The sequence below is a fragment of the Notothenia rossii genome, assembly GCF_949606895.1.
Source record: "Notothenia rossii genome assembly, chromosome: 7".
Lineage (NCBI taxonomy): Eukaryota > Metazoa > Chordata > Actinopteri > Perciformes > Nototheniidae > Notothenia > Notothenia rossii.
The window spans coordinates 14925774-14951991 of NC_136905.1; the positions used below are offsets into that span (position 1 = coordinate 14925774).

General features: G+C 40.8%; 1 protein-coding gene across 15 annotated transcripts in view; it reads right to left on the bottom strand.

The window, feature by feature from the left end:
* syngap1b (synaptic Ras GTPase activating protein 1b) overlaps nucleotides 1-26218 on the bottom strand; it is a 126478-nt gene that overhangs the window by 54605 nt on the left and 45655 nt on the right. For all 15 annotated transcript variants that reach the window (XM_079691537.1, XM_079691525.1, XM_079691530.1 and 12 more), the window contains exon 3: nucleotides 23228-23333. In XM_079691537.1, the coding sequence (XP_079547663.1) occupies nucleotides 23228-23333 (106 nt within the window). The remainder of the gene's footprint in view (nucleotides 1-23227; nucleotides 23334-26218) is intronic.

A 26218-nucleotide genomic window follows, 5' to 3' on the forward strand; every position in this document is an offset into this window, starting at 1 on the left:
TTATTAAGTAGGCCACTGTTCGTTATATCGCAACTTCAAACTAATTAGAGAGAAGTAAAACGACAGCAAAACAAACACTCCCAAAGCCAGCTTAGTGTTATAATTTTACACTGAGGCACTGTTCATCCTCCCCCCGCCTCCCCTCGGCAGCCTGCTTCTGGAGCACCGGCAGCAGCGACTGTTTCGCAGCGGGCAGTCCGGCTGAGAGCTCCTCCTCCCTGGCCTCTCCCTGTCCTCTCTTCCCGGTGCACTCCGCCCCGACCCTCCACTCGCAACTCCGGTGACCGACGGAAGATCCGCTGAGGCCAATTTCTCTCATCTTTTAGATGGGAATGTTTCTGCGATGGTTTCCTTAGTGGTTGTCCGTCTTGTTCATGTGAAAAATAAACTTGCCAAGAATGGATGGGTGGAAGGTGAACGTGTTCCTGCTTTGTACTCAGAACGAAACTCTGGTGTTTAATAGTAAACAAAAGCTATATGCTCGCAGAAGGAAAAGAGCTGCGTGGCTGGCATTTGTGTGTGTGCACGTGCATGTGAGCGTGCATGCCCGTGCACGTGAAGGAGCTGTGCGGAATAGGTCCGCCTCTCTGTATGTGCGCCAATGTAAAGGTTGAGAAGACGCGCTCCTCTCTGCTGTCCACTGTGCCTTTTCCTCCTGAACGGACCCCTTTCCGTGGGGCAGCGACCGAGCACACCAGGAAAAATGCACGGAAATGAGCTAACCAGTTTCAAAAAATCCAGAGCGTTTTTTAAATAGAGACAAATCGGAGTGAGTCGTTGGAGTGGTGAAGAAACAAGCAATCACCACAGAGTAAAGTATTCTAAAAATGGATAAAAACGGATACTCTGTGCCAGTAGCTGTCAGGCAGTACTTAGAAAAAAACGAGATGATAATGGCAACTTAGTCCGTCCTCCTTCCCACCAAACGGAGGTTTATCGTCAAGTAATCCACCTGGCAGCTGTGGATGTCAGTGTCTCCTGTCTGCTGCCTGGACGAGATAATCCTGTGCAGGTGGACAGAGACTACAGTGTAGCGAGGAGCAGCGGCGCAGTGATGCCCTGCGCTTCAAGCTCTCTCTTTCGCTCTCTCCCCTCTCCCTCTATCTGTGTATTTCGAGTAGTGTGTAGGAACAGGAGAGGAGAGAGAGAGAGAGAGAGAGAGAGAGAGAGAGAGAGAGAGAGAGAGTGTGAGAGAGAGGGATACATTTGGGAGGGGTTTGGTTGGCTGCATCCCCACTGGGACGTGATTTTAAGCCCACCAGAAACCCTCGTCACTTTTTCTCCTCTCTCTCTAATTCTTCCTCTCCTTGTTTTCCCCGTTGCTTCTCACCTCTTTCTGTTTCCCTACCACCTTATACAGTCACGCACATGTGCACTGCACACACGTCAAATGATGAAGCTCAGTGCCAGGGGCAAACGTGTGGAAAGCATGCAAGCATGTCATTACCCATACAATATCCACAGAGCCCAGAGTGTACCACCTGCCCATGCATGCTGTTACACACACACACCCACCCACGGGCGAATCATGACCAATCCAAAACAAAAAATGAGAATGCTAATTTCTATAACCAAGCCTTACATGATCCAGGATAATTTCCCAAGAGCTCACATGCTGCTCCACATTAATATATAAATACAGCTCAGAAATCCATAATAGCCAACTAATGCATGCAATTATGTAAATGTCCCAAATATTTATACATCTGAGTGTGGGCTGTATCTGACTTAGTATAAATGTGTAACTGTCATCAACATAAAACATTACCACTGATTGGGCTTTCAGCAATGATAAGCAATCAGCACTTCCAGAGGGGTAAAGAGTATCTTAGATCTGTTTCCATGACAACTGTGGGTTTGAAGCAACTTTTTTAACCATCGTCGTATTATGTCACTGTACTCTTGCTGTACTCACCGCACCAGAGTCCCTTACTGCTGTAAGATATAAATATGGATTAAAGTCAAATGACCTCTGTGCAGATGGTGGATATCTTTATTAATGCCTGTTTCCACCATATAGTTCCCTCCACTGCAGCTTCTGTCAGTCGGTGGTGAAACTGACTTTCCGCAGGTTTGCACTCCATCACACCGCTCATGCCATCTTCAAATAGTTCCCAATCACCAGTGTGTAGAAACATGGTTGTAGGGATTCCAACAAACATTTTTGCTACTTTACCCCCCGCGGTTTTCTCTCTCTTCCTCTCCCGTTGTCTCTTCTCTCCCTCCCTTTCTCTGTAGCGCTCACTCCCTCCCTTTCTCTCGAACACAGTTTGTCTGTCTGCTCTATAATTATTTCCATGGTTACTATTAAGGATGTGAAGCTAAGCCTGATGTACTATGGTAGTAATCTTGTCCTCTCCTCTGCCTGCTCTTTCTGTCCTCTCCTCTCATCTGTCGCTTTTTCCTCTCGCTGCTTCTTCGTATGCTGCGTTGCTACGTGAGTCTCTGCAGCCAGTTCTCACGTTCTCATTTTTAACACTTTTCGATTGCTTCATGTGCAATCTGCATAAAACCAATATTTCATTTTAAAGCCTGTGCAGCTCCAGTGAATGTACAAATTCATACTCACGTAATCCATATGTAAGCAAATCCATAAGCATGAATCGTATCGTGTTGGACTCCTGTGCAGTTCTCAGTAAGACACTGCAAGAGGCTTGTAGATCAGCCGCAAAAGACAAAGACAAACATCCATCCTGCCCATGTGTTCTTCAGCGAGACGTCAGGTATCAAAGTGAAAGGAATTAATCTGGGCATCTAGGATTCTGGAAATAAAAGTGCTGGTAGTTGAAGCACTTCCAAGGCTTAAATGGGCATGAATCATTTGTATAAATGTTGAGCAACTGTGTTAGAAAATAGCTGGTTCTTTTATCAAAAGTGAAGGACAAACACAGCTATTATATACATTAAAAGCTTCAAGCTGAGTTAGATGAGAATTGCTACTCTAATGTCTAAAAACTAAACATGAAGCTACTTCAATCAGCCTGTTATCTAAGCCCGACATAAAGAGTGGAAAATACAACGACCAGCATGCACTTCAAAGGCAGTAATAACACAAAGTTTGAAGCAACAACTTGTGATTATATGGCGGGTAATGTGTGGGACCAATTTTCTTGCCTAACATCATGGTGTGACATGACTCTAGGAAGTCACCGCCCCCCAGAGATAAATAGTCCCATACATGAACTCAGCTAAAACCACTACCTTTTAGTTTTTAGCTTTGGACAAACTAAACCAACGAGATGTCACATATTAATTAGTAATCTACTGATGAACAGAATTAGCCAACAGTTTCACCGTTTACAGCAGATACCAGGCAGCTGGCTGTACCTTCAAATTGACCATACAGAGATGAAAATGGTATCCATCCTTTTATCTAACTCAGCAAGAGAATTAATATAGTTTTTACATTAAATGTTCAATCTATTCCTTTAAACACAGAAGTCAAGTGTTTTAGTAAGAAATAACTGAACTAACGACTTCCAAGGCGTGCCATGATTTTTTGCAGTTGCAATAAAAAAGCATTCTAACGTTGCTTCAGATCTGATTTGCACACCTGACTTATCCCTGGAAAAGAAAGCTGAGGCTCAGGGATATCACAGTATTTGGAGTAAAAAATACTTTCTAAAACACAATTAGAATAATAACAACTAAAGACCATAAACCTATGGTATTGTTAAATTATACAACATACATTGTATGTAGAGAACCATTGAGAACATAATCGTAATACATTTTTCAAATGGGGATTTTCAGAGGTAAACAATTCTTACAAGAACAGACAGCTTCTCCAGCTTTGCTACTCTATTAAAATCAAGAACCCTACTGAACGTGACACCGCGCGCACACTTGGAATTGAATGAAATAGACAATTACATTATGACTATGCTCAAGGTTTAGTATCTTGTTCACTTGGATTTCTTCAGTATTTTCCATTACCTCCTGTAGAATCAGAGCTGCAAGGTGTTTTTTTAGACTACTTTTGTGTATTGAAAATGAATATTATTACAATATAACATATCCTAACTTTGGCTTAGTGAGAGATTTCTGAGTTTTTGCTATTGTTATGTTATCCCTGGTTTATACACATGTTTATGATTGATTATCATTTAATCTTCTTACCTGCAAAAGTATGTGGTGGGTTAATTACTGCACTGTGTACACAAGAGGACACTGAGAATTACTTTGAACAAAATATCGAAAAATTAGAAAGCACAAGACATTAGTCATTATCAAGTTGGATAAGAACATTTTTCTGCATCATTAATCTGCTATGGCCAATTGTGTCGAACAGCTCCTTCAAACATTTAGCTGAGGTGAAGGAACACAGTCAAGAAAGGATACCTCACTTGTTCATCCTTTAAATTACCATATGTTTCTAACTCAAACTAAACTAAACACATCCAAAACTTCTTATCAGAGATTAATTAAAAGGGTAAAGTAATACCTGCCCTGGTGTTTAACTGGCCAGTATGGGGGGACTTTATCCCCTTCATCAACCCCATTTCCGTGCCAATGTCACCATGGCTGCAAATACCCTTTATTCTACAAGGAAAATTAATTGATCAGTTTGTTATGGAAACATTCTCAGAAATCCCATTTGTCATGTACTAACAACCAAAGGAACTATTGCTTTCATCACAGTTCATATGTGACAATGTGATGGAGCTCAAACTGTCATGTCTATCAGACCCCCCTCTAGTCAAAAATTGACCACCACCCTCCGACTCAAGTGGAACCACTGCAGAGCAGGCAGCAGCTGGTGTCAGCCTCCGTGTTTCAGATGAATAGATAACGGGGTGTTGGGCTGACAGCAGAGGAAGGAACCAGAAGAGTTGTAACAGGAAACATACTGTGACAGCCAGACCCCTGAAGGGCTGGAGGAGAACATGGAAAGATGGGAGGGTGGCCGAGGGTTTTATTGTACGAAGCGCCACAGAGAAAGACTTGTATTTTGTGACGGGATGATGGATGGTTGAACAAGGAGGACAGTACCAGACATGTGCACACTGCCACCTGGCTAGGCCTAGTGCCAGTGCAGCATGAGAATGAGGTGTAGAGGATGCCAGAGTAGGATGGGCTGGCATGGAAACATGGGTATTTTTTCTTTTAACCTTTACCAGGCCTAAAAAGACACTCTGGTCGAGGAGGTAGCATACAGAGCTGGAGAGGATTGGTTACAAATAATATCATATTTGTAATATTGTATAAAAATATTTGTCATTCAAACTGCGATTTCACTGCTCAATCCATAATGACGGCTTGAATTCTACCAGACTGGCATCAAGGCCTTTTCTTTTTCTGATCCTTCAACCACTTTGGTCTGGACGAGAGATCAAAACCACTATTAGTGTATTAGTACCCCTACATTTTTGTACAGATATTCATGTTTCCAGAGGGTAAAGCCTGACACTGGTGATCCCCCGATGCTACCTCTATCCCCACCAGCAGGTTGACATTCTTTTTTTTTTACCGAAATATTTGAACCGCTATTAAATTGACTGCCATGAAAACTATTTAAATACATATCTATCATTTATGAACTAATCAAATGCTGCCATTTCCGGACCAGGTCAGCCATCCACACATCAAACATAGTCACTGTTTTTCAATATTAAGGCCCTGAGTTTGATATCTTTCCCTCAGCCTATCTGCAGAACATTTCCAAATATAAGCCCACATTTTTAACCTTTAAAATATGACCACATGCCAATGGAGCACTGACAACCCACACAGTGACTGCAAATCTCTGCAGTCCTTGTTTTCCACCATCCAGTTATTGCAAAGTAATTTGTGAATCATCAAAGCCTTGCCAACATTTTCTGTGCCAGAGGATGTGGAGGGATTTGAAGTGGAGACTATCAGATCCAACTGAGCCAAGGCAATCGTCAGGTACGTCCTTGTGGGAAGTAATCTTCCCAAGTTGCAAATGAGAGAACAATTTCTTCAAGGAAGTGTTGCAATTCTGCACTCTGACATGGACGGTTGAGTGAAATCATCAGTTCAAATACAAGGCTGCGCAGCACAATTTGATGGGCTTATTTCACAATGCACCTTGGTAATGGCATTCTTAATATATCCCTGGCTGACTGTTGTCCATTTTATATTGAGTGTAAGAAAATAAGTCCAATAGTTCATGGAAAACGCAAGGATGTATTTTGAGATACAACTTGACATTCTCCTGGGTGCGATCAAAGTCTTACTTACCCACTACTGAGTCAAGCCGAAAATGAATTGAAGGAATGCAGATTTAAAGGTTCCTCAACACATCATTCATTAAATGTAAGTCTGTTCTTTTGTAGTCAAACATCAGGAGCCATGCATCTTAACTGATCACATGATCCACCCAGATTCAAGTTTAGAGTGCAAGGACACTGAGATCCTTATTAAAGTGGACCTATCATGCTATATTTGAATAATATAGTGTAGGACCATACCTATATAAGGCATATTTATACTTTTTATTTTTCAAAATACCAAACAGATCATGCATTTTAGCCATTCCTCATTTCGCTCAATTTAACACTGTTTGCAGAATGGGCTGATTCTGTGAGAACAGCACCATCTACAGGCCTGAAATATGTATTACAGCGTCTCCAGCGCTTTCGAACGGCAATGTCCGTGGCTGTCTCCTCCTGATTGGTGGAGTTGGCCCAATAGCCGTAGCGCCACTTCTGTGACGTCATAGAAGTGTTCAAATCTGGATCAGTCTGTATCAGATCCGTTGCAGCCCCTTTTTAAGAGATTTGGGTATGGAGGAAAATAGAGAGGGTTGTGTTTTCTGACACTTGGTGAGTTCCCTGGAACACCGGGGACACATATTCATGTATAAAAGACGTACAAAAGTGCATTTTGCATGATAGGTCACCTTGAAGTTGGTTTTCTGCGAGACAAAGAATGTTCATCACGAGGTGTGAAGCACAAACAAGATCTTCTTGGATTGGATATTTCATCAAGAAACACATGCACACAATGCCTAAGCACCTACTATGTTAAACAACACAAACATATTGCCGGCTTTGTGACACCCACCTACACACGTGTACATATTGGAAAAATGACTGATTGTAGGAACACTGTGGTGCAGAGACTATTCAAAGACATGGCTCAGACTCACAGAGCTTCACTAACACCACAACTCTGCCAAGCAAGAAAAGTAACTTGTGACGCATGGAAGATGTACCATGCATCACATACCAGAAGCAAATGAGCTTGTAGAAATGAGCACTAAACTTGGTTTTCTGTTGAGGGAGTGAGCAAACGCACGCACGCACGCACGCACGCACACACACACACACACACACACACACACACACACACACACACACACACACACACACACACACACACACACACACACACACACACACACACACACACACACACACACACACACACACACACACACACACACACACACACACACACACACACACACACACACACACACACACACACACACACACACACACACACACACACACACACACACTTCTTACTCCAGGCTGAAGAAGACTGTGTGCATCAGCATAGAACAGCACAGAGCCTGGAGGTGACAGCGAGACACAGAGCTGGTGTTGTCAGGCCAATACCAGCCTCTTCTCTTACTTGCCGTCTTACAAATCTACACTCATTGTCTCTCTCTCTCTCTCTCTCTCTCTCTCTCTCTCTCTCTCTCTCTCTCTCTCTCTCTCTCTCTCTCTCTCTCTCTCTCTCTCTTAATACTCCCTTTTCTTCCTCCTCTAGCTCCTCCCTTCCTCATTCCGCCCCGAGACTTTCTCTTCCAAAGCTGCATTACACTGCTGTGCACAGATATTCAATTAAAAAGCTGTTGAGTAAAAACTGAAAAGCCTAATGGTAACGCACGCACGCACGCACGCACGCACGCACGCACGCACGCACGCACGCACGCACGCACGCACGCACACACACACACACACACACACACACACACACACACACACACACACACACACACACACACACACACACACACACACACACACACACACACACACACACACACACACACACACACACACACACACACACACACACACACACACACACACACACACACACACACAAGTGAGATGCAGACTAATATCACACACCAGTAGGTGCAAAGAGATGGAGGGGGGAGTAGTTGTCATTGAGACACAATTGGATTTATGTGAGAACTGAAGACTGCTGCAGATTTTATCAAGTTTATTCCTCAGAGTTTTCTAATTTGTTATTTGTTCTATGGTAAAGATAAATAACGCCACTTACAAAGACTGCTTCATTTTTCTCTCAGATGAAATCTCTGTGATAAATCAATCACAAGAATAAACGGCATTGAAATACCGTTGGTTCACTTTTATGTTTGCCATGTCCTTTAAGAATTTAAAGAACAATAAGGAGGAAAGATCGTATTTATCTCATTAATTCACTGTGATAACACAAAGCCTATTAACCCTTCTTTTGCCAAACAATTTAAAGACAATAAGAATCTGTTTCTGTATTCTAAACAGGCTTGCAGACAATCTCAGAAAAGTAGTCTAAAGACACTTTTCTTCACACAGCTAAATGACTCCAATACCTGCAGTACTGGAGATGATTTTCTCTTCGGAATAAGTAGTCGACTTATTTCTCTGGCAGACTGCCCTGGCACTGACACACTATAGATCCGTAAATTATGCAGAGTGAGGAAACTTTCTATAGTGCAGCTAAAGCCGGGTGTAACCAGGTAGCCGCCTCCTTTTTGATCTCAGAGACTTTGTTAAAATACTTCACAGGGTTAGTTAAGTATACAAAAGCCCACAGTGATTAGTTTGAATTTGCTTCCAGCAGCTTTTTGTGTTTTCTAAAAAAAAGGTGCTACACACAGCTTTTCTTCTGACCCAGAATGATCAGGATTCATCTGCAGGAGTTTGATAAGGTAAATATATAGAAATATCAATACGGTGTGCATTCAAAGCGTGTACTCACAGCAGGATGAAGACCTTTCTGTACATACAAAGCCTTTGAGGCGACCGAAATAAATGAAAATCAGGTCACAAAACTGTTCTCTTTTAGGCATAATAAATGTTCTTCAAAATGCTCTCAGCTACCTTGTGGAATACAGGAGAAAAGCAAAGGGGGGAAATGGAAAGGAGTTTTGCAGTACAGTTTATACAGTTCATTTGAATAGCATAAATTGCGTATGTGTTGTCATATATGGCCTATTATCAGGAGGAAACTTATTTATGTGGTAAACTTTTCAAAACTATGTCCAGCTGTTCAAGTCTGTCCCCACAGGCTGCAAACACCTGTTTTAGATAACGAAGAGGAGCTGATTTGCCTGCGAGGAAAATATAAAATCTTAGCTGAGCAAATACGTGATGCGGCATTCATTTCCCATTGTTTTTTTCATTCATAAATGATCCCTTCCAAACGTATGAGCACCGTAGGGCACGATTTGTGATGTGGTGTTTCACTCAGTTCATCATATCTCACAGTGGAAACAGCCAGCCTGGTATGCCAGTTAGAAATGATTAAACAACAAAATAAAAAAAACAGATTAACACCAGTAAGTTGCTACATCATTGTCAGTTTTGGAATCTGAATTTGTCTTTGTTCTTTTGTGTTTGCTGGGGCAACATATCCTCATTTGAAATACTCAAATAGACCGACAAAGATTCCTTATTGCACTACATAGTAACATTAGTTATTCTGACTTTTCAGGGAATATTGAACACCATTACGTTTTCTCAATGATTGAGCTAAATCACTCCATAGCCCCGTCTTTTTTAAGTAGAAGAAAACACATATGATAAAGCCTGCTTCGTCAGTTGAATTCAGAGACGTAGCTGTCTCTTTTCAAAATACTGAAAAATATGGAACGCTTCTATGAAAGTTATTGCAGAATTCAAGACGTACTCCCTAAGGTTCACTTTATAATTTAACCAGGTCACTGGGAGAAAGTCTTGCATGTTGTCTTTGTACTGAGACGTGTGCAAAAGTGTCTCCAACAGCAGAATCCACAGCTGTAAGGTCATTGTGTCGAAGGGAGTACTGACACTTCAAATTGAGAACATTTAAATGTTTTATAAAGTACAATTCAAACTAACCTAATAATTATTACAAAAAACGAATGTGGGCCAGTCTTATTGAACAGTTTCTTATTCAATGTAATATCTCAAATTAATAGTTTTTCCTGATTACACTTTAAAACTAATAAGATGAAATAATTAGTCAATTTAGGTTCAGCTTATTTTTAAGGCAACAGGGAAATTTAAAGCAACAGAACATTTCAAAATACAGCACATCTGCATCACATACAGCACATTTGGGGTGTCTGTGTTTACGTGTAAGTTATTTTACTTTAAGTTCTAGTTTCCTCCCCTCGTGTCCTCCTTTTTTTTTTTTAACAGCTTACTTAATATAAAACCCTCCCTCATCAGAGTCCCTCGGTGAAGCTTTGAGCCGTGCACTATTTAATCTACATCACTTTATCAAATTTGTAATTAACACAACAAAGTTTCCTTTGGTGGCACAGTGACAGAACAAGGATTAATATCAACCAGAAAGCAATTCATAAAGTTAGATCTGGCCTTCAGTTAAAGAAAATGGAGGAGACATTGTACACTATCTATTAGATATAGTTGATTATAAGTAAAGCCTCTAAAGATGTTTGATCATTCCGGTAATTATTCTTCCAAAGTGAAGAGTATTTTGGAGATTGGCTTTAAAAATGGCACCACAGTTAATGTACCATTAAAAATAACAAATGGGATAAGATGACACTTAGGAAGAGACACAATTTAAAACTTGGCAGCCGATTTTTCCTCTCTTAAATATCTGGGTTTCTTGGCTGAAAGGACAGTCCAACTAATGTCTACAGTGACCCGAATGCCTTTCTGTCACAGAGCTGGCAGTAATGTCTCCATTCAGGAACTCTGTAAAGCGGTTGTCGTCATTCTGACCACTTTGTCCTGTCTATTTCTCCAATGCTACCACATCTATTTTTACTCTTTTGTTAAGGAGGATGTATTGCAAACTCCCCATGCAGCTCTGTTGAGGTTGTTGCACCTTGGTTTCTTTGTGCAACTCCTTTTCTGTACCTAGCGCTAGCATTGCAGCTTTTATCAAGCTATTCATGATTCACACCTGGGTGGGTGATGCATCTCTGGGAGCTTGCACGAAGCCAAAGGTTAGAGAAGGTTTGTATGTAGGCCAGAGGGCAGTCATACCTAACTTAAAGCTCAATTTTACAAACCATCTTTTCTTGATAAGTCTCCAATTCTTCTCCACAGCTCAAACGGTGTTCTTGTTTTCACAGTGTTTCTAAAAGAGTTAAATTCACCAAATCAACCAAACAAGACGGTTGTTTTCTTTCCCGTCATGCTAGTGTGTGTATACGTTTATCTTGTAAGGTCATTTTAGTGAGAGGTACACTAATGTAAAGTGCACTATTATTTGCACACATTTCATTAATACAAACAAACCTGTTAACATATTTTTTTTAATTATTCAATTTAGAATATATTGTTTGTCTATTTTGTTTAATGTGTTGAACTCAGCTTCTGATGGGGAACATCGGAAGATTTTATGATTCAAAATAAAGCAAAGAAGTAGACAGCAGTTGCCAAATGTTACTGTACGACAGAAAATAACTGTACCAACGACTAATGGCTTCACGTGTTGGTGTTGCGGGCTAAAGCAGTATCTACAGCCAGTGGAGAGGCTCTATGATATTGCATTTACACATTTCAGACCTATTCATTTTTTCAGCACTGCACTTCTCTCTCACTCATGATAAGCTAACATGCACTCTAGGTTTGAATGCATAGAAAAGCAAGACCATTTGGGTAGAATATAGGGCAGTGAGTGAAACACACTCACACCTGCATTTACTAATAATGATCCTAAACGCAGCACATCACCACAAAACTCTGGCTGAAGAGCTGTCAAGTGCCCAATAGTAAAGATCAGCTGTTTCGGGCAGCTGCCAGGTGTGAATGTGTGTAACTCTGTGTGAAGCAGGTTGTCACTGAGCACATGCACTCAGCTAAAACTGAAAAAATAAGAAAACTGCTGTGAGGAAATAACTAACATCTTGTCTGGAGGTGATACTAGTCGGTGCTTGATGCTGAGTAGTTTCGGTCCATGGGGATTTTAAACGTATTAACCAGCTGTATGAAGCGTTTTATTTCACAGAAGAAGGAATGCCGATGCGCCAGATCTCCATAATGTCACCCCAGGGGACGTTGTGAAATGAGAGGATGTGGTTTGATGTGGCATATGTGAAAGCTGTCTGTCAGTGTCTGATTTGATGTATGTCTCATCTGTTTTTTATGTGAACTGGAAAGTAATAGCACACCAAATATAAAAATAATTATACCAATACAGTTCTTGGTCGGTCTACATCTGGAGTGTAAGGCTAGTTCTGGTTTATTAGTAGTTGGATCCTAGATTATTGCAAAAGGTTATGATACAATTGTATTTAGAAACATAGCATTGCAAGTACGACAGGGGGGTAATTCTTAATTGAAAAATAAATCTTTCTTACTTCTAACAAACGTCAAACACAGCAGGCTGTCTTAAGATGTTATAACTGCCTCAGATTGACTGACGGGAGCTAATGCATTTGTGCGCCTAATTGTGTTTTCCTATTTAACACCTCAAAGTGACATGTTTTTTTTAACGAATCCTAATTTCCTTTTTTCGCTCATATCCCATGGAAAACGCTATAGTACCCCCCTGGTTGAGAACCACTGGTGTAGATCGTCACTATGTCATTGATCATTGAGTTTGCAGGTATACTTTGAAGATCAATGAGCAAAGTCATGCGAAGAAACTGACAGCATCTCTCAGCGCCAAAGCCATAGAGCCACATCCTGGAAGATTTAAAGTAAACGAATGAATGCAGATACTATATACTGTAGACATATGGATACTTTACACTAATGGTGTATGCAGCCTAAGCACATCAAACAGTTAGGGGAGACGGTTTCATTGGTCTGAAATCATCTGTTTCTAACACCTTGAAGAGGGGTAGCGTTTGGTGAGTGACCCTTTCACGGAGGCTTTAAATCCTTTCATCGCTACATGGCAGATAGAAGCATTCCCCATGGACTCGAGAGCTGGCAGGATGCTCTGAGTGTGTGTTTGTAAGCTGACTACCACACCTGAAGCTGACTAAGAACTGCAGTGTAGTCGGAGAGCTAAAGACCCTCGTGTGCGCTGAGCTATTGGCCAGCTGTCATTCAAACCGAGGACAGGCTTGCTTGGTTTCTCTCACTATCTTTTCACTTTGTGCATGTTATTAAGGTATGATAATATAGCTGTCCGTTATATCACACCAGCCCACGGGGTATATCACTCAAGAGAGACATTTCATGTTGCATAATCGTCCCATTTTCATACTGCTTTGCATAAAAAACCCTAATGCATGGTGTTGTTAAAAGTGACCTGCCATATCATCTCAAAATGCCAGCTGTGAGCAAACATATTCCTAAAAGAAGAGAGGGAGATCTGATTGCCAGGTGGTGAGAAGATTCAGTTCGAAATCTCAGTTTTCATCTTAAGCCGTTTTCTAATAATGTCAGAAAAACTTGATATCGCTCCATCTGACTGACTGTAACCGCCCACCCAATCACCGGAGGAGGACGGATAGCTCCTGTGCAACAGACTCGCTCGTCTCAACTCAGAAGGACCTTGGATGTTCAAATGTAAAGCTGTGCCCTCGCAATGTTGCTCGACTGTATTTTTTCAGAGTTCAAGGCTTTCATGCTCAGGTGAACAAAGCTGTTCTGCAATGTTTTCCACAGCCACAAAGTACATCTAAAGTAAAGTTATCCATACCTTCATGTTCACTTGAAAAGACTGAACTCTACAGTACCTGTGGCATCAGTCGCATAAGTCCTGGTTACACTTATTTATAATCAACAAACACTCAACGTGTCTGTAGTCAGCTCAGGTCTGAGATTCTTTTATACTGTACTGTATATCAGAATCAGAATCAGAATACCTTTATTAGTCCCACAGAGGGGAAATGTACGTGGTTACAGCAGAAAAAAGAGCCACAGACAGCTTAATGTTACATATTTTACATGCATTAAAAAGTACTAAGTTATGATATAATACAAAATAAAAAATATATAATAAAAAGTTACATCATTCTCAAAATACACATCCTGTAACAGTTCTTAGGATTTAGCAGCCGGGTATATACAGTATAGCACAGTTCTAACGGCATATATACATATAGCACATATTGCACATAGTTGGTTGGTATTTAACAGCGAGGGGTGTTATAGTCTGTGTTGTGGTGTGTGTGTGTGTGTGTGTGTGTGTGTGTGTGTGTGTGTGTGTGTGTGTGTGTGTGTGTGTGTGTGTGTGTGTGGGGGGGGGGGGGGGGGGGGGGGGCTGTGCTGGTTGTATAGTCTGATATAAAGAAAAAGCAAGGACTTATATAAGTATAATGCAGCAAACAGCTCTGTGAAGCTTTACTAAGCACAAAGCTGGTTGATAACATCCACATGATAAGAATCTGATAAGCAGGTGTAACATTTATATATATTTATATATTTAGTGATGGGATGCTAACACCTTCTTATAAGCACCAAAAACGTTGATTGATTGGCTTTGGATTGCAGATATTTGGAACCTGATAATGGCACAAGGGAAAAGTTATTTTTAAATTATCCTTAGATGGAAGATAAATATCTGAAGTACCAAATGTCATGGCAATCCATCAAATAATTGTTGACACATTTAGTTTAAAAACTCAAATGTTTAACTCATGGTGTTGCAAGAGGAAAGATCAGGTCGGACGAACAAACTAATAAGGATTCATCCTTTGTGGAACATTATGTCTTTCCAAAATGTAAAGGCAATCCATCTAACTTGTTGCAATATTTTAATCTCACTGAACGACATACCAACATTTCCATCCACCAATGGAACTGTCACGATTCTTGTGTTATGTCACGTTTTTAGTTTTGTATGTCTTGTAATGGGTTTATTTTGCTGTTCGGTTCTCCCTGTCATGTTTTCCTCCTTGGGTATTGTCTGGTCCCTCTCCCTGTGTTTTTCCTCCCTGTCGTTAGTTTCCCTGGTGTGTCTAATTGTCTGATTGTGTTCACCTGTTGCCCTTGTGTTTCTCCTCCCCTGCCCGGCTGTTTCTCGTCTCGGGATTACCCCTCCCTGTATTTAGTCTTGTCTCTTCCTGTGTTCAGTGTTGGTTCATCTTTTGTTGGTGACTGAGTTCACCGGGGAGTGTTCTGTTTGTCCGAGTATCATTATTATCCTTGAAATAAAGGTAATATCAGTGTTATCTGCATTTGGGTCCTGCTTGCTTCACTCACCGTAACAGGAACCATTAACCCTGCATCCTATATGAAGCATTTAGAACAATATTAAAGTCCCAGCAATGTGATGTCACATGTTAGGTGTACTTTTAAGATAAACTGTCATTCCCTAGTAGTTAATATAACCCACAATTAAAGTTATTATGGCAATTTTACACGACACGGGTCATAAAACCAAAATGAAATCTTCCTGAAATTATGCTCACACACACCTACGCAAAGTACGGGTTAATCGCAACACCTTCCAAGAACCGAATCTCTCTGACTTACAGTATGATAATGAGCCTCTATTTGCAAAACCTAAAATATGCAACTCAGTGAAACACTCAGTACATATAAAACAGTTTACCCAAGTGCCGCATTTCTCACACAGTTTATCGATCCAACCCAACAAAAATGCAACTTCGTAAAAGTGCTGCCCTCATTTTCAGGAGGTCCACGTCCATCAAAAGTCGAACACAACGGGATAGAAAACGATTTGTATTCATTCACAGTTCCAAAGGCAAGACAGGCAGACGATTCAGCAAATCTCTCAAGCCCGGGATTCTTAAGGCCAGATCCTCACATCTCCCAGGGGATGAATCCCAAGGTTTATAAACTGTCACCCTGCAAAGTAACACTGCTGCACTGCTCGCACTGGCTCAAAACGCTTCCATTGTCATCACACTTTAAATTAACTCTTATCGTTGAGCTCTGGACACTTAGGAAGCTCATTATGCCGGCCTATACAGTATCACAAAGCGATAGACTGTGAATTAAAATCTAATTCAGATTTTTTTTTCATACAGTTATACTAAAAAGGAAGTATAATGTCTTTCAAAATGTCCCTTTGTGACTTTTTTCTGGACCTACTTAGTAAATAAATCTCGTTTTTGGAGATTGTTCCAAATTGGAATAAAATCCACCACTTAGAGCCTGACAGCTTGCCAACCAACCGTCACTAAGACCCGTAACATCCTCAGCAGTAGGCTAAGCTCAGGTTTTCTTTCTAATAATGATGGAACAAGTCAGGAATTGCACCGTTTGGGCTGATTTTACTGCATATCACAGACTCAAAAGGTCAACAACGCCCCAAATCAATGTTGAGTCCACATGTATGCCAGGCCTTCTCATGTAATCATATGAAAACAGAAATATAGAAGTGGATTAAAGGTCAGAATACAGCAGCGTGACTTCTATCAGTTTAGCAATACTGACAGATGGGAAACAGGATGAGTGGCATTTAGAACCCATTTACAAGCAAACGCAAAAGAAACGCAAACGAACTGAATACGATATCAAAAAAGTTTTCCGTTCACACGAGACCGCTCGAAAGCGCTGGAGACGCTGTAGTACATATGCCGGGCCTGTAAGTGGTGCTGTACTTCTGCCACAAAATACACTAAAAGCAGCGAAGAATACCCCCGAGCATGGTTGCCATGGTTGCCCTTCTGTTTATGCCCCGCAGTGGATTTAGCAACATGTACCGTAATTTTCGGACTATAAGCCGCGCCTTTTTTCCCATTTTTCGACGCTGCGGCTTATATAACGGTGCGGCGAATCTATGGATTTTTACAGCTAACGGCCACTAGGGGACCTCCTAAATCTATGGATGTTACAGGTTACAGTCCACCACCTTTAACTCTATGGGCTCTATGGCCGGTCCGCGCCCCCCAACCTTTAAGCGGCGGGCTCCAGCAGGAAAAGCTGGAGGCCGGGAAAGAGCGAGACAGGTAGCGCGCAAAAGTAAAAGTGGAACCGAGAGTGGTACGAGAGACAGAACGAGAGCAAGACAGACAGACATTACGAGAGCGAGACAGTTTGTCCCCGTACCACTGGTTGAAAACCACTGCTGTAGATCACTGCCGGTACGTGCGCTTGGAGCGCACCGTTTAAGTTTGAAAGTTGAAAAGTTTGTGTGTCTGAAACGCTATGTGATACAGTACAGTTTACACAGCACAATACATGTTCTGTAGCTAATTGCACTAAATGGTAACACTTGAATACGTTATGCAAATATGCAACTTGTTTGTGGAAATGTTAATAAATGGGAGCTTCCTCAAACAGCCATCTCTTTCCCGACAATCCCCTCTGTGCACGAACCCTTACATATGGTAATTAAACATTAAAATACCTGTGGCTTATAGTCCAGTGCGGCTACTATATGTACACATCATTCAATTTAGCTGCTGCGGCTTATATTCAGGTGCGCCTTATAGTCCGAAAATTACGTTAGTTCATGTAATTCTCCATGTCCACTTGTTGCTGATGGTTGTGGTAGAGGAGCTGTAGATTTTTGCACTAACATCTGTAGCATGGTCAGTAGCAGTAACTACTTCATTATTATCAGGAAATGATCTTATAGGGCATACACACTGAGCCGTTTGGCCCCCCAGAGCGTTCTGTTTGCAGATCTACCCACCTTGGGACCCGTAATTGTTTGCAGGGCCCGTTTCCGCGTTTCTGTTACGACTCGTCTGAACGAACGGGCTATACGAAAGAGAAAAGTAGCGGATACAACGGTTTGCGTTCTCGTGTAAACAGCACCTTAGAGTTTCACGCCTGCTTTGATATTTTATTCTGTAGGTATCAAATTCTCAATTTAATTTGGGATATTTTTTGACAGTAAGTAGTACCTCAAAAGACATGATGGTGAAGGGCGCATTTCTGAAATCAGTAATACATTTAGACGCTGGCCATTCATGCTTCAGTATGTCTGGTCTGCAACTCACCAACACATGGCTAAATAACACTAGTTGAAGTTGTGTTTTTGACCTTCTCTAAGCTACCGAACACAGAGAGAGTCTTTAGGCGTAATTTGGCAAACATAATGATCAATTTGGGATGTAGGACAGTCAATAAAGAAGAAGAGTGTAGGATTGGCTCCACTTGAGTATTATACAAATATTATTTAATACAGATATACTGTAGATGCTTCCACTTTCTGGAACCCAGAGACATAGTTTAATTATCATTTTCTTGATTAATAAATCAGTAAAGTACAGTCATCTATTAGAAATAACTGTAACTTTATGGGACAGTTGTGACTCAAGACAGGTCTTTTGAACTGAAATGTGCTTTTGTGATATAGTTGCATTAAAGATCCCCTATTATACTGTTTTTCATCAATATATTATAGGTCTCAGATATATACAAAACATGTCTCTGAAGTGTTTTGCTCAAAATACCAAACAGATCATGCATTGCAGCATCCCATAAACCCCTCTGTTTCAGCCCTGTTACTTTAAATGAAAATAAGGAGCCACTCCCCACGCCACTCTGAGAGATATTTGATTAAAAAGAACACAATGGTGCTCTAGGAGGAGGTGCAGGTGATAAGGTGGGTGGGCGTTACCTTGGTTGGTGATTGGCTAATAGTTACAAAAGCCAAAAAATCGTTATGACATCATAAAGTGTCACAGTGTCATCATTTAATATTATAATTAAATGATTGCTTAACCCTAGATAAGGTCCATGCCTTTAGCTATTCTGGTCAACAAAATGTAAAATGCATATAAACTGTGAATTGCATCTGGTAACGAGTGCAAAGTGGCAGCTTTTTACTTCACCCGACAAGGCAGATGTTCTGTTTACTTAAAATATCAACCAAAAAGTTTGCCTCAAAACACAGACCCTGAAATGAGTCAGACACAATTATCTGTAATCTTTTGTTTAAGTCTTCCCGACCTGACAGATTGGAATGACTCATGATGAATATATCAACACTAACAACAGTAGAAAGTCTAACACCTTTTTTTCCTTTTGTGATACGTCTCTTACGTATTTGTTGTTTTATCATCGTCTTTTTGGGAGGGAAGATGTAGCCTGCAGTGCTTGTTGAGTGGGGAGAGGAGTGGGATGGTGAGGAAAACAGGGTTAAAGGCGGTGTGGTGAGACAGAATAGAAAGTGCAGGATTCGGAGAATTACAGTATACAGGGGTTAGGAGGAGGCTCAACATCTCCTATCCATGCTGATGCTGTATTATTTATTTATAGGGAGGCTGTGGCGCAGTGGACTAGTGCGTTGGTGCTCGGATCAGGGAAGCACAGGTTCAAACCCCACTGCAGTCAGCATGTCGTTGTGTCCCTGGGCAAGACACTTCACCCCAAATTGCTCCTGTGGGGGATTGTCCACAGTATTGAGTATGTAAGTTGCTTTGGATAAAAGCGTCAAACAAGTGACATGTACAGTAATGGGATATATAAATGAAAAAGAAAAGGCCCTGAATGCAGCATCTGTGCTGAAATACACTGCTCAAATGCTGTATGAAGGTCACACTTTCTAAAGAGCACTGGAACAATTGCCGAGTTGCTTTATCACAATCGTGTGCTAAGCTGAGGTGGCTAGAGGAATAAGAGAGAACTACAAGGACAAACTGAAGGAGAGTCACGTATTGTTAAACCACTGTTGCTGAAAAACTATTCAGCCAGTGTTAACAACCAATCAGCTTTTCTAGTGTGGCGTATTTTTTCTCCCTGTGGCTAAGTCATTCAGATAATAAGGTTCCTCTAATAACGGAGCAGACTCACATGAAGTCAATTTACAATTTGAACACAAAACATTAAAGGCCAAATTCATTAATGGGGATTATCTGGAAAGGTTAATGAGGGAGAGAGGGGGGGCATGTGAATGCTTTCTTTGTGGTTGCCCACTTTGCATCTAAGTACAACAACTAAATAGTGAAATAGGAAGCGCGTTTTATCTCATGTTATGGGGTTTAGCTGGAAAGTGTCCTTAACTCACACTCAGTTTTCATAATCCTTACATTACATTCTGTTGGCCATATGACCAATTACAAGAGACGGTATTACTCACCTTTTATTACAATATTATGGAAGTACTGGGAATCAAGTAAGAAGATACAATTCTGTTGATCCACTTTCTCTTTTACTAAATCGTTTTCTCTCTTGGTTTTTAAGATACAGTAAGGACAGGTTGAATAAAGTGAAAAAAAACGTTGCCGGAATAATCTTTTGCTAATATGTATAAAGCTGGAAAGAAAACGGGTAGCTCAACACCTTTGTATTTACAGTATAACTCGCCACCCAGGGCTTCCATACAATATGAATTGATGAACTTTAAAATATTCAAGTTTGGGGGATCCTTTGCTAAATATGAGACGATGATCAGCCCTCAAATATTGCATTGTAGAGCTGAACTGAAACACACTTAATGTAACATTTAGAAACAGTAATCCAAGACAATAAGTACTTATGTCGTCTTTTTGTGATATACTTATTGGTTTGTTACTAAATATGAAACAAACACAAGAGGAAAAAAGGTTTTGTTTAGTTAAGAAAAGTCATAGCCCTTGTCATAATCATGAAAAGTTCATTACTGCTCATATTTGCATACAATGCTTATTCTGCAATGTAATTAACGGCAACATGAATGTCTTCATTATGGGTGAATTGGCTCCTGGATCTAAAATGTTTTTGTGAACCTTAAAGGCTAAAATGATTGCATCTGCATTGCTTAGTGTGTTATGACAGCAACACTGGAGTGAAAAACCTATTGAGGCATTATGTGTTTGACTAGTCGCATATCGAATGTGGAGCTTAATATCTTCCATCTGAGTGTGTCCCTACATCAGGCATCCAGCTGGGATTGTTGTCAAATGTCTCTATTCATCAATATCTTGTGAAAAATGCAGGCTTTTACCCGCTGATGAATAATGAATCGAGGTTGACGTATTAATGTTGTCACAAACACATGGATGAGTGTTTGGGAGCTGCTGCAGCTGCAGATTAATCTGCTTTCAGAACAGGAAAACGTTCTGAACGGACCGAACATTTGAATCTATTGATGAAAGCGAGGTTGTGTCTTCCAATTTTGTGGAGGGCACAATTCATTCATAATTCTGGAAAGGAATGAATGTGGTCCTAAATGTTTCCAAATTGTGTTCAATTGAAACATAGTTTAGAGGTTAAGTATCTGAATACCCTTAATGCATACTGGATTGAATTACCTACATAAAGAAAGACAGAAAAAGCTACTTTAAGGCTAAAATGCACTCATAAGTCACTTCAGCTGTCACGACTAAACGTAATGTGTCACGACTAAGTAATGCGAGTTACATATTGACAGGCCACAATAATGCTTGGTTGCTGTTGGTTTTGTGTGCTCCCTGTAGTATGGTGTCTGTATTCAGCCTAAGATTGTTTATTTTGTCACTGAACCTTTGTCAGATCATTGTTTCATGTAACAGGAGGCTGTGGCGCAGTGGAGTAGTGTGGTGGTGTTCGGATCAGGGGAGCACAGGTTCAAACCCCACTGCAGTCAGCATGTCGTTGTGTCCCTGAGCAAGACACTTCACCCCAAATTGCTCCTGTGGGGATTGCCCACAGTATTGAGTATGTAAGTCACTTTGGATAAAAGCGTTTAACAAGTAACATGTAATGTCAGGCGTTTTGTAAAATAGGTCATGTGGCATTTTGTAGATTTAAACTCTAATTGTGGACTAACAAAAACCTCCATTTACTTTTTTATTGAGCTGATCAATCCTGATTTCTGGGCCTAGGCAAACAAGATGAAACCAATCTTGTTTGCCAAGGCTCTTTGAGCATAGTCCCTACAGATGGTCCACCATGGTTTCAGTGCATTATAGCCTGTAGCCTAGCATGATGATATGCGGATATGTTTTCAATATGAATACGCATGAGAAATATTAACTGGCATTGCCGTGTCAGCATTATGTCAAAACGTTGTGTGCATGTCAACTGATGTGTCATTGTTTGACTGCTTCAAGGTCAGAAAGCCACTGGAAACATAGGGAAATATGTATCCAGTTGAATCAGCACAACTGTTGAGGTGGCAAAACAGCAGATTCATAGACGGGGGACGTCGCAGGGGAGGCCCTTAAAATAGCAGAGTGAGACGGAGAGGTGGAGGGGGAAGGAAACGGGAGAAACTGAGCGGGACATTTGTAGAGGACCCAGAGAGACTGAGTCAGGCAAAACACACAGAGGAAGGCGGCTATCAGAGTGTCGGGTTCAGACCTCAAGCTGAGTTTGAACGGACAATAAAGCAAAATAAATGCAGAGAGGAAAAAGAACAGTGAGAAAAGCAGACTGCAAAAATAAAACTGAAATAGATAGAGGAAGAAACAAAGAGACTCAGAAGATAATCATGATAAGCAAGGTATGAATATGTGAGTTTCATCTCAAAGCAAGATAAATCACTCAACATCACAAAGGAATAGCTGGGAGAAATCTGTCAGAAAGAAAACATCTGCCTTCAGCCCAACCCATGAGTTGCTTTTATCTCCGCTCAGATGCAGAGTGAAGCGCTGAGCGTCGCTAGTAACACAGAGAGTAATGGCTTAAAGATGCAATGAGCTTTACATCATTGCTGTTGCTATGCAACTGTTCTATTATTATAAACAAGCCAAGCTAAATTAATACAGGTGATAACGATCTCGCAAATGAAAATGGACAAGAAGGAAGGTTAGTTGAAATAATGTTATGACCATAAGGTGTTCCATAAAGACAGGTTTCATTCCACAGGCCAGAAGACTATTCAACACCAGAACGTCCAAAAACATTCATCTGTTTGCAACTTGCTAATTATTTATCTAATATATCATATTCCAAATACTTGTAGACTATCTTGCATTATTTCTATTATATTTGTATGTACTTGCACATCTCAAAACATTCTCTTTCACTATTTTATCTGTTGTATTTGTTCTATGTCCTATATATATTCATGTTGCACTGTTGGAAGAGCCTGTGACTTAAGTTGTCCATTGCCATATCTACACTGTAGCTACTGTAATGACAATAAAGCTTGAATCTAATCTTGGATCTGAATCTAAGTGACCTGAAGATATTTCATTGGATTTTAAATATGTTTTTAACCAAGACAAAAAAGTGTTGGTTAGACAGTACGGCTGTTTAAAGGGTTGTCTGCTCACCCATCTCGGGATGTTGCCTTCCATCAACAGGAACGCTGACTGTCCGCCGCAGCAGCTTGTTCCTGTGAGACTCTGAGCGCCGCTCGCGCATCAGCAAAGGGTGTACCTGCATGGAGAGAGCACAAGGTCAGAACACAAAGATACACTCCTGCAGCAATGCACAGAATATCAACACACAGGTGGCTCTTTGCCCTTCTCTTTGTAGCATTTTAGAAAGCACTTTTCACAATGTCCCTGAAATATAATCACGATTCTGTAGAAAACCTCTGCGGCTACATTTATCTCAGCATTCAAAGGCCAGAAAACTGCTTTTTCAGAATAGTGAAATAATTAAAATAGTTGGTCACAAAATAAATGCCAAAGGGATGTACAAATACAGTAGATGCCAGTAATGATCAAAAAAACATGAATGAACTGATAAGCCTTTAAATGAAGAGCTACCAATGGCAACCAAGTAGATCAACTGAATCCAAGAAATGTATTCAAGGTTAATGTTGGGTACCACACAACCCACAGGCTAGCAGTAATATCCTATTCTTTAAAGTCGTAGCACATCATTCAACTAAAGTAAAAGCAAGAATGGCTTGTGTGGTATGATACAAAGCTAGGTTTCAAAATCCTCAACTGTAGTTTATTGTGTAATACATTACATCTAATCTGGACGAACTGGAAATCGAAATCAAAGAAAAAAAACGAAAAATAGATAGAAAAATAAACCCACAATTCCCAGCTCCACTACATTCGGCCCCCAAGTCCCTGAATTCATAAAAGTAAGGCTTGAGGGAGAATAAATGGGACATTTGAAACCCAGTCACACTGAGAAGATACTTCATACATTGTAAAGTACAGGGTTATAAATCTCAACAGAACAACAACACTAGTACTTCTTTGGCACTGGGCCCCAGAACACCAAGAAATACACGACAAACACAAAGACAAAGACTGCAGAGTTTCATGATGAGTTTCCTTTCAAAATAACACATTTTTGACGTGATTGATGGTTGAATGCTGGGCTGTTTGTGTTAGAACACAATTAGATTAACTAGGTGGGGCTGAGAAGCTGGAGAGTACGAAGTGTTTTAGTCTCTTTTAGCTTGCTAGTTTTCTGCAGTTACATCAGGCAACAGTCATTCGATTGCAAAGTCATACAACTCGGCCGTATAGTCTTCCTTAAAGGGGCCATATTATGCTTATTTTATTAGTATTTAGAGTCTCTACTGTGACATGTTTCCATGCTTTAATGTTCAAAAAGCTCTTTATTTGTCTTACTGCCTGTGCTGCAGCGCCACTGCAGTCTGCTCTGATTGGTTAGCTGGCCGGCTCTGTTGTGATGCTGTGTGGTCAACCGCTTAGAGATGTCCCGCCCCTTAGTCTACACATACAATGTGTTGGAGCGCTAGCCAATAAAAGCGCACGTGTTGCATAGTGATGTCACTAAGTTACATAAGTCATTTAAGAAGTCCAATCGCGGCATTTCAGGCAGGGGAGAATGTAATTGCATTATTCCCTTTGGCTAATGTTTTTAAATGTGGCATGCAAAACATTCTAAAACACATCTCAATTAAATGAAGTCCAGTTTAACACCACTGCACAATACAACTGCAATAATAAAGGCTTTGTTAAATTACCATATCTATATATTTTTTATAAAAGGCATATTTATGGTTGAGTTCTTCTGTTGGATTGCTTCAGATTTTACAGATGTGTATAACGTTTCTACGGAGTGTGTATAGTATTCGTTTTGCTGCTTGTTTTAGAGTTGTTTCTCCTTAATAGCAGCCTTGACAAATGCAGAATTACGGATTTAAAGTGCTTGTTTCAAATATGGATAGTGTAGTCCTTGGAAAGTGAATTGCAGCCTATCCTGTATGAACTCAATCTTCCTTCCTTTCATAAAGTCAAAGTGTCTGCGGAAATGATAGCGGCCTTGTTTGTGTTCTGATACAACGCCGCTGTGCCTCTGAGTGTGTCCTATGGAGACTAGCGGCTAACAGCAATGCAACATCGCAACATAAAAGCGCTGGTGTGAACACAGACTGCCCGTGTTAGAAGGTGGGGCTAACTGCAGAGAGCTGTGCAGCCCGGGGGCTTTGGGGAGAAGCCAACAACAGTGAAGGACACTGGCAGGTCACACTGAGCCATATGTCCCACAAGACAGCCGAGTGCCACTCACTCTAAAAGGTCCTCTGTTAATATGAAAACCCACTGGAGTGTGTGTGTGTGTGTGTGTGTGTGTGTGTGTGTGTGTGTGTGTGTGTGTGTGTGTGTGTGTGTGTGTGTGTGTGTGTGTGTGTGTGTGTGTGTGTGTGTGTGTGTGTGTGTGTGTGTGTGTGTGTGTGTGTGTGTGTGTTTTTGTTTGTGGGTGCCTGCATCTTTTACTACTTTTTGTACGTGCAGATGTGTGTCTTTCAAAGCGAGAGGAGTACATGAACATTTAATGCAGACACTGCTCCACTTCAAGCTACTAATATTCTACTGATGCCACGCTATAGCTGTATCACATTGGACACATGAACACAAACCCATAATCTAGTTAGACCAGTAAAGCAGAAGATGCCTCACATCATAGCATCGGGATCCTATTTATACGAGTCCATATATCAAACTTAATCAAGGAGAAGCACCATCAGTCAACGGCCTACCTGATTACTCTCCACTTTGCTGCTCGTGCAACCAAAGTGCACGAAACTACATTGCAAAGCAGTGCTTCCTTGGGACCAACATATTGCTTGTTGTGATGAGATTACAGTACAAACTGCTTTATGAAAAATATATTGAGCTGCTGCTGCATACATTCTTTATGAGACCAGTTTGAGAATGCACAGAGCGTGTATGCTACTGTTTTGGCTTTTGTGAAGACACAGTCAGAAGATTTAGCCATTTATCAAGTTTGTATTTGTTATCCGCCTGTGCTCTAGTTCAATCCTGAATGAAATATATACCTCTGCATTGACTGCCATAAAGTTAAGCTTCAATCATTTCTTGTATACA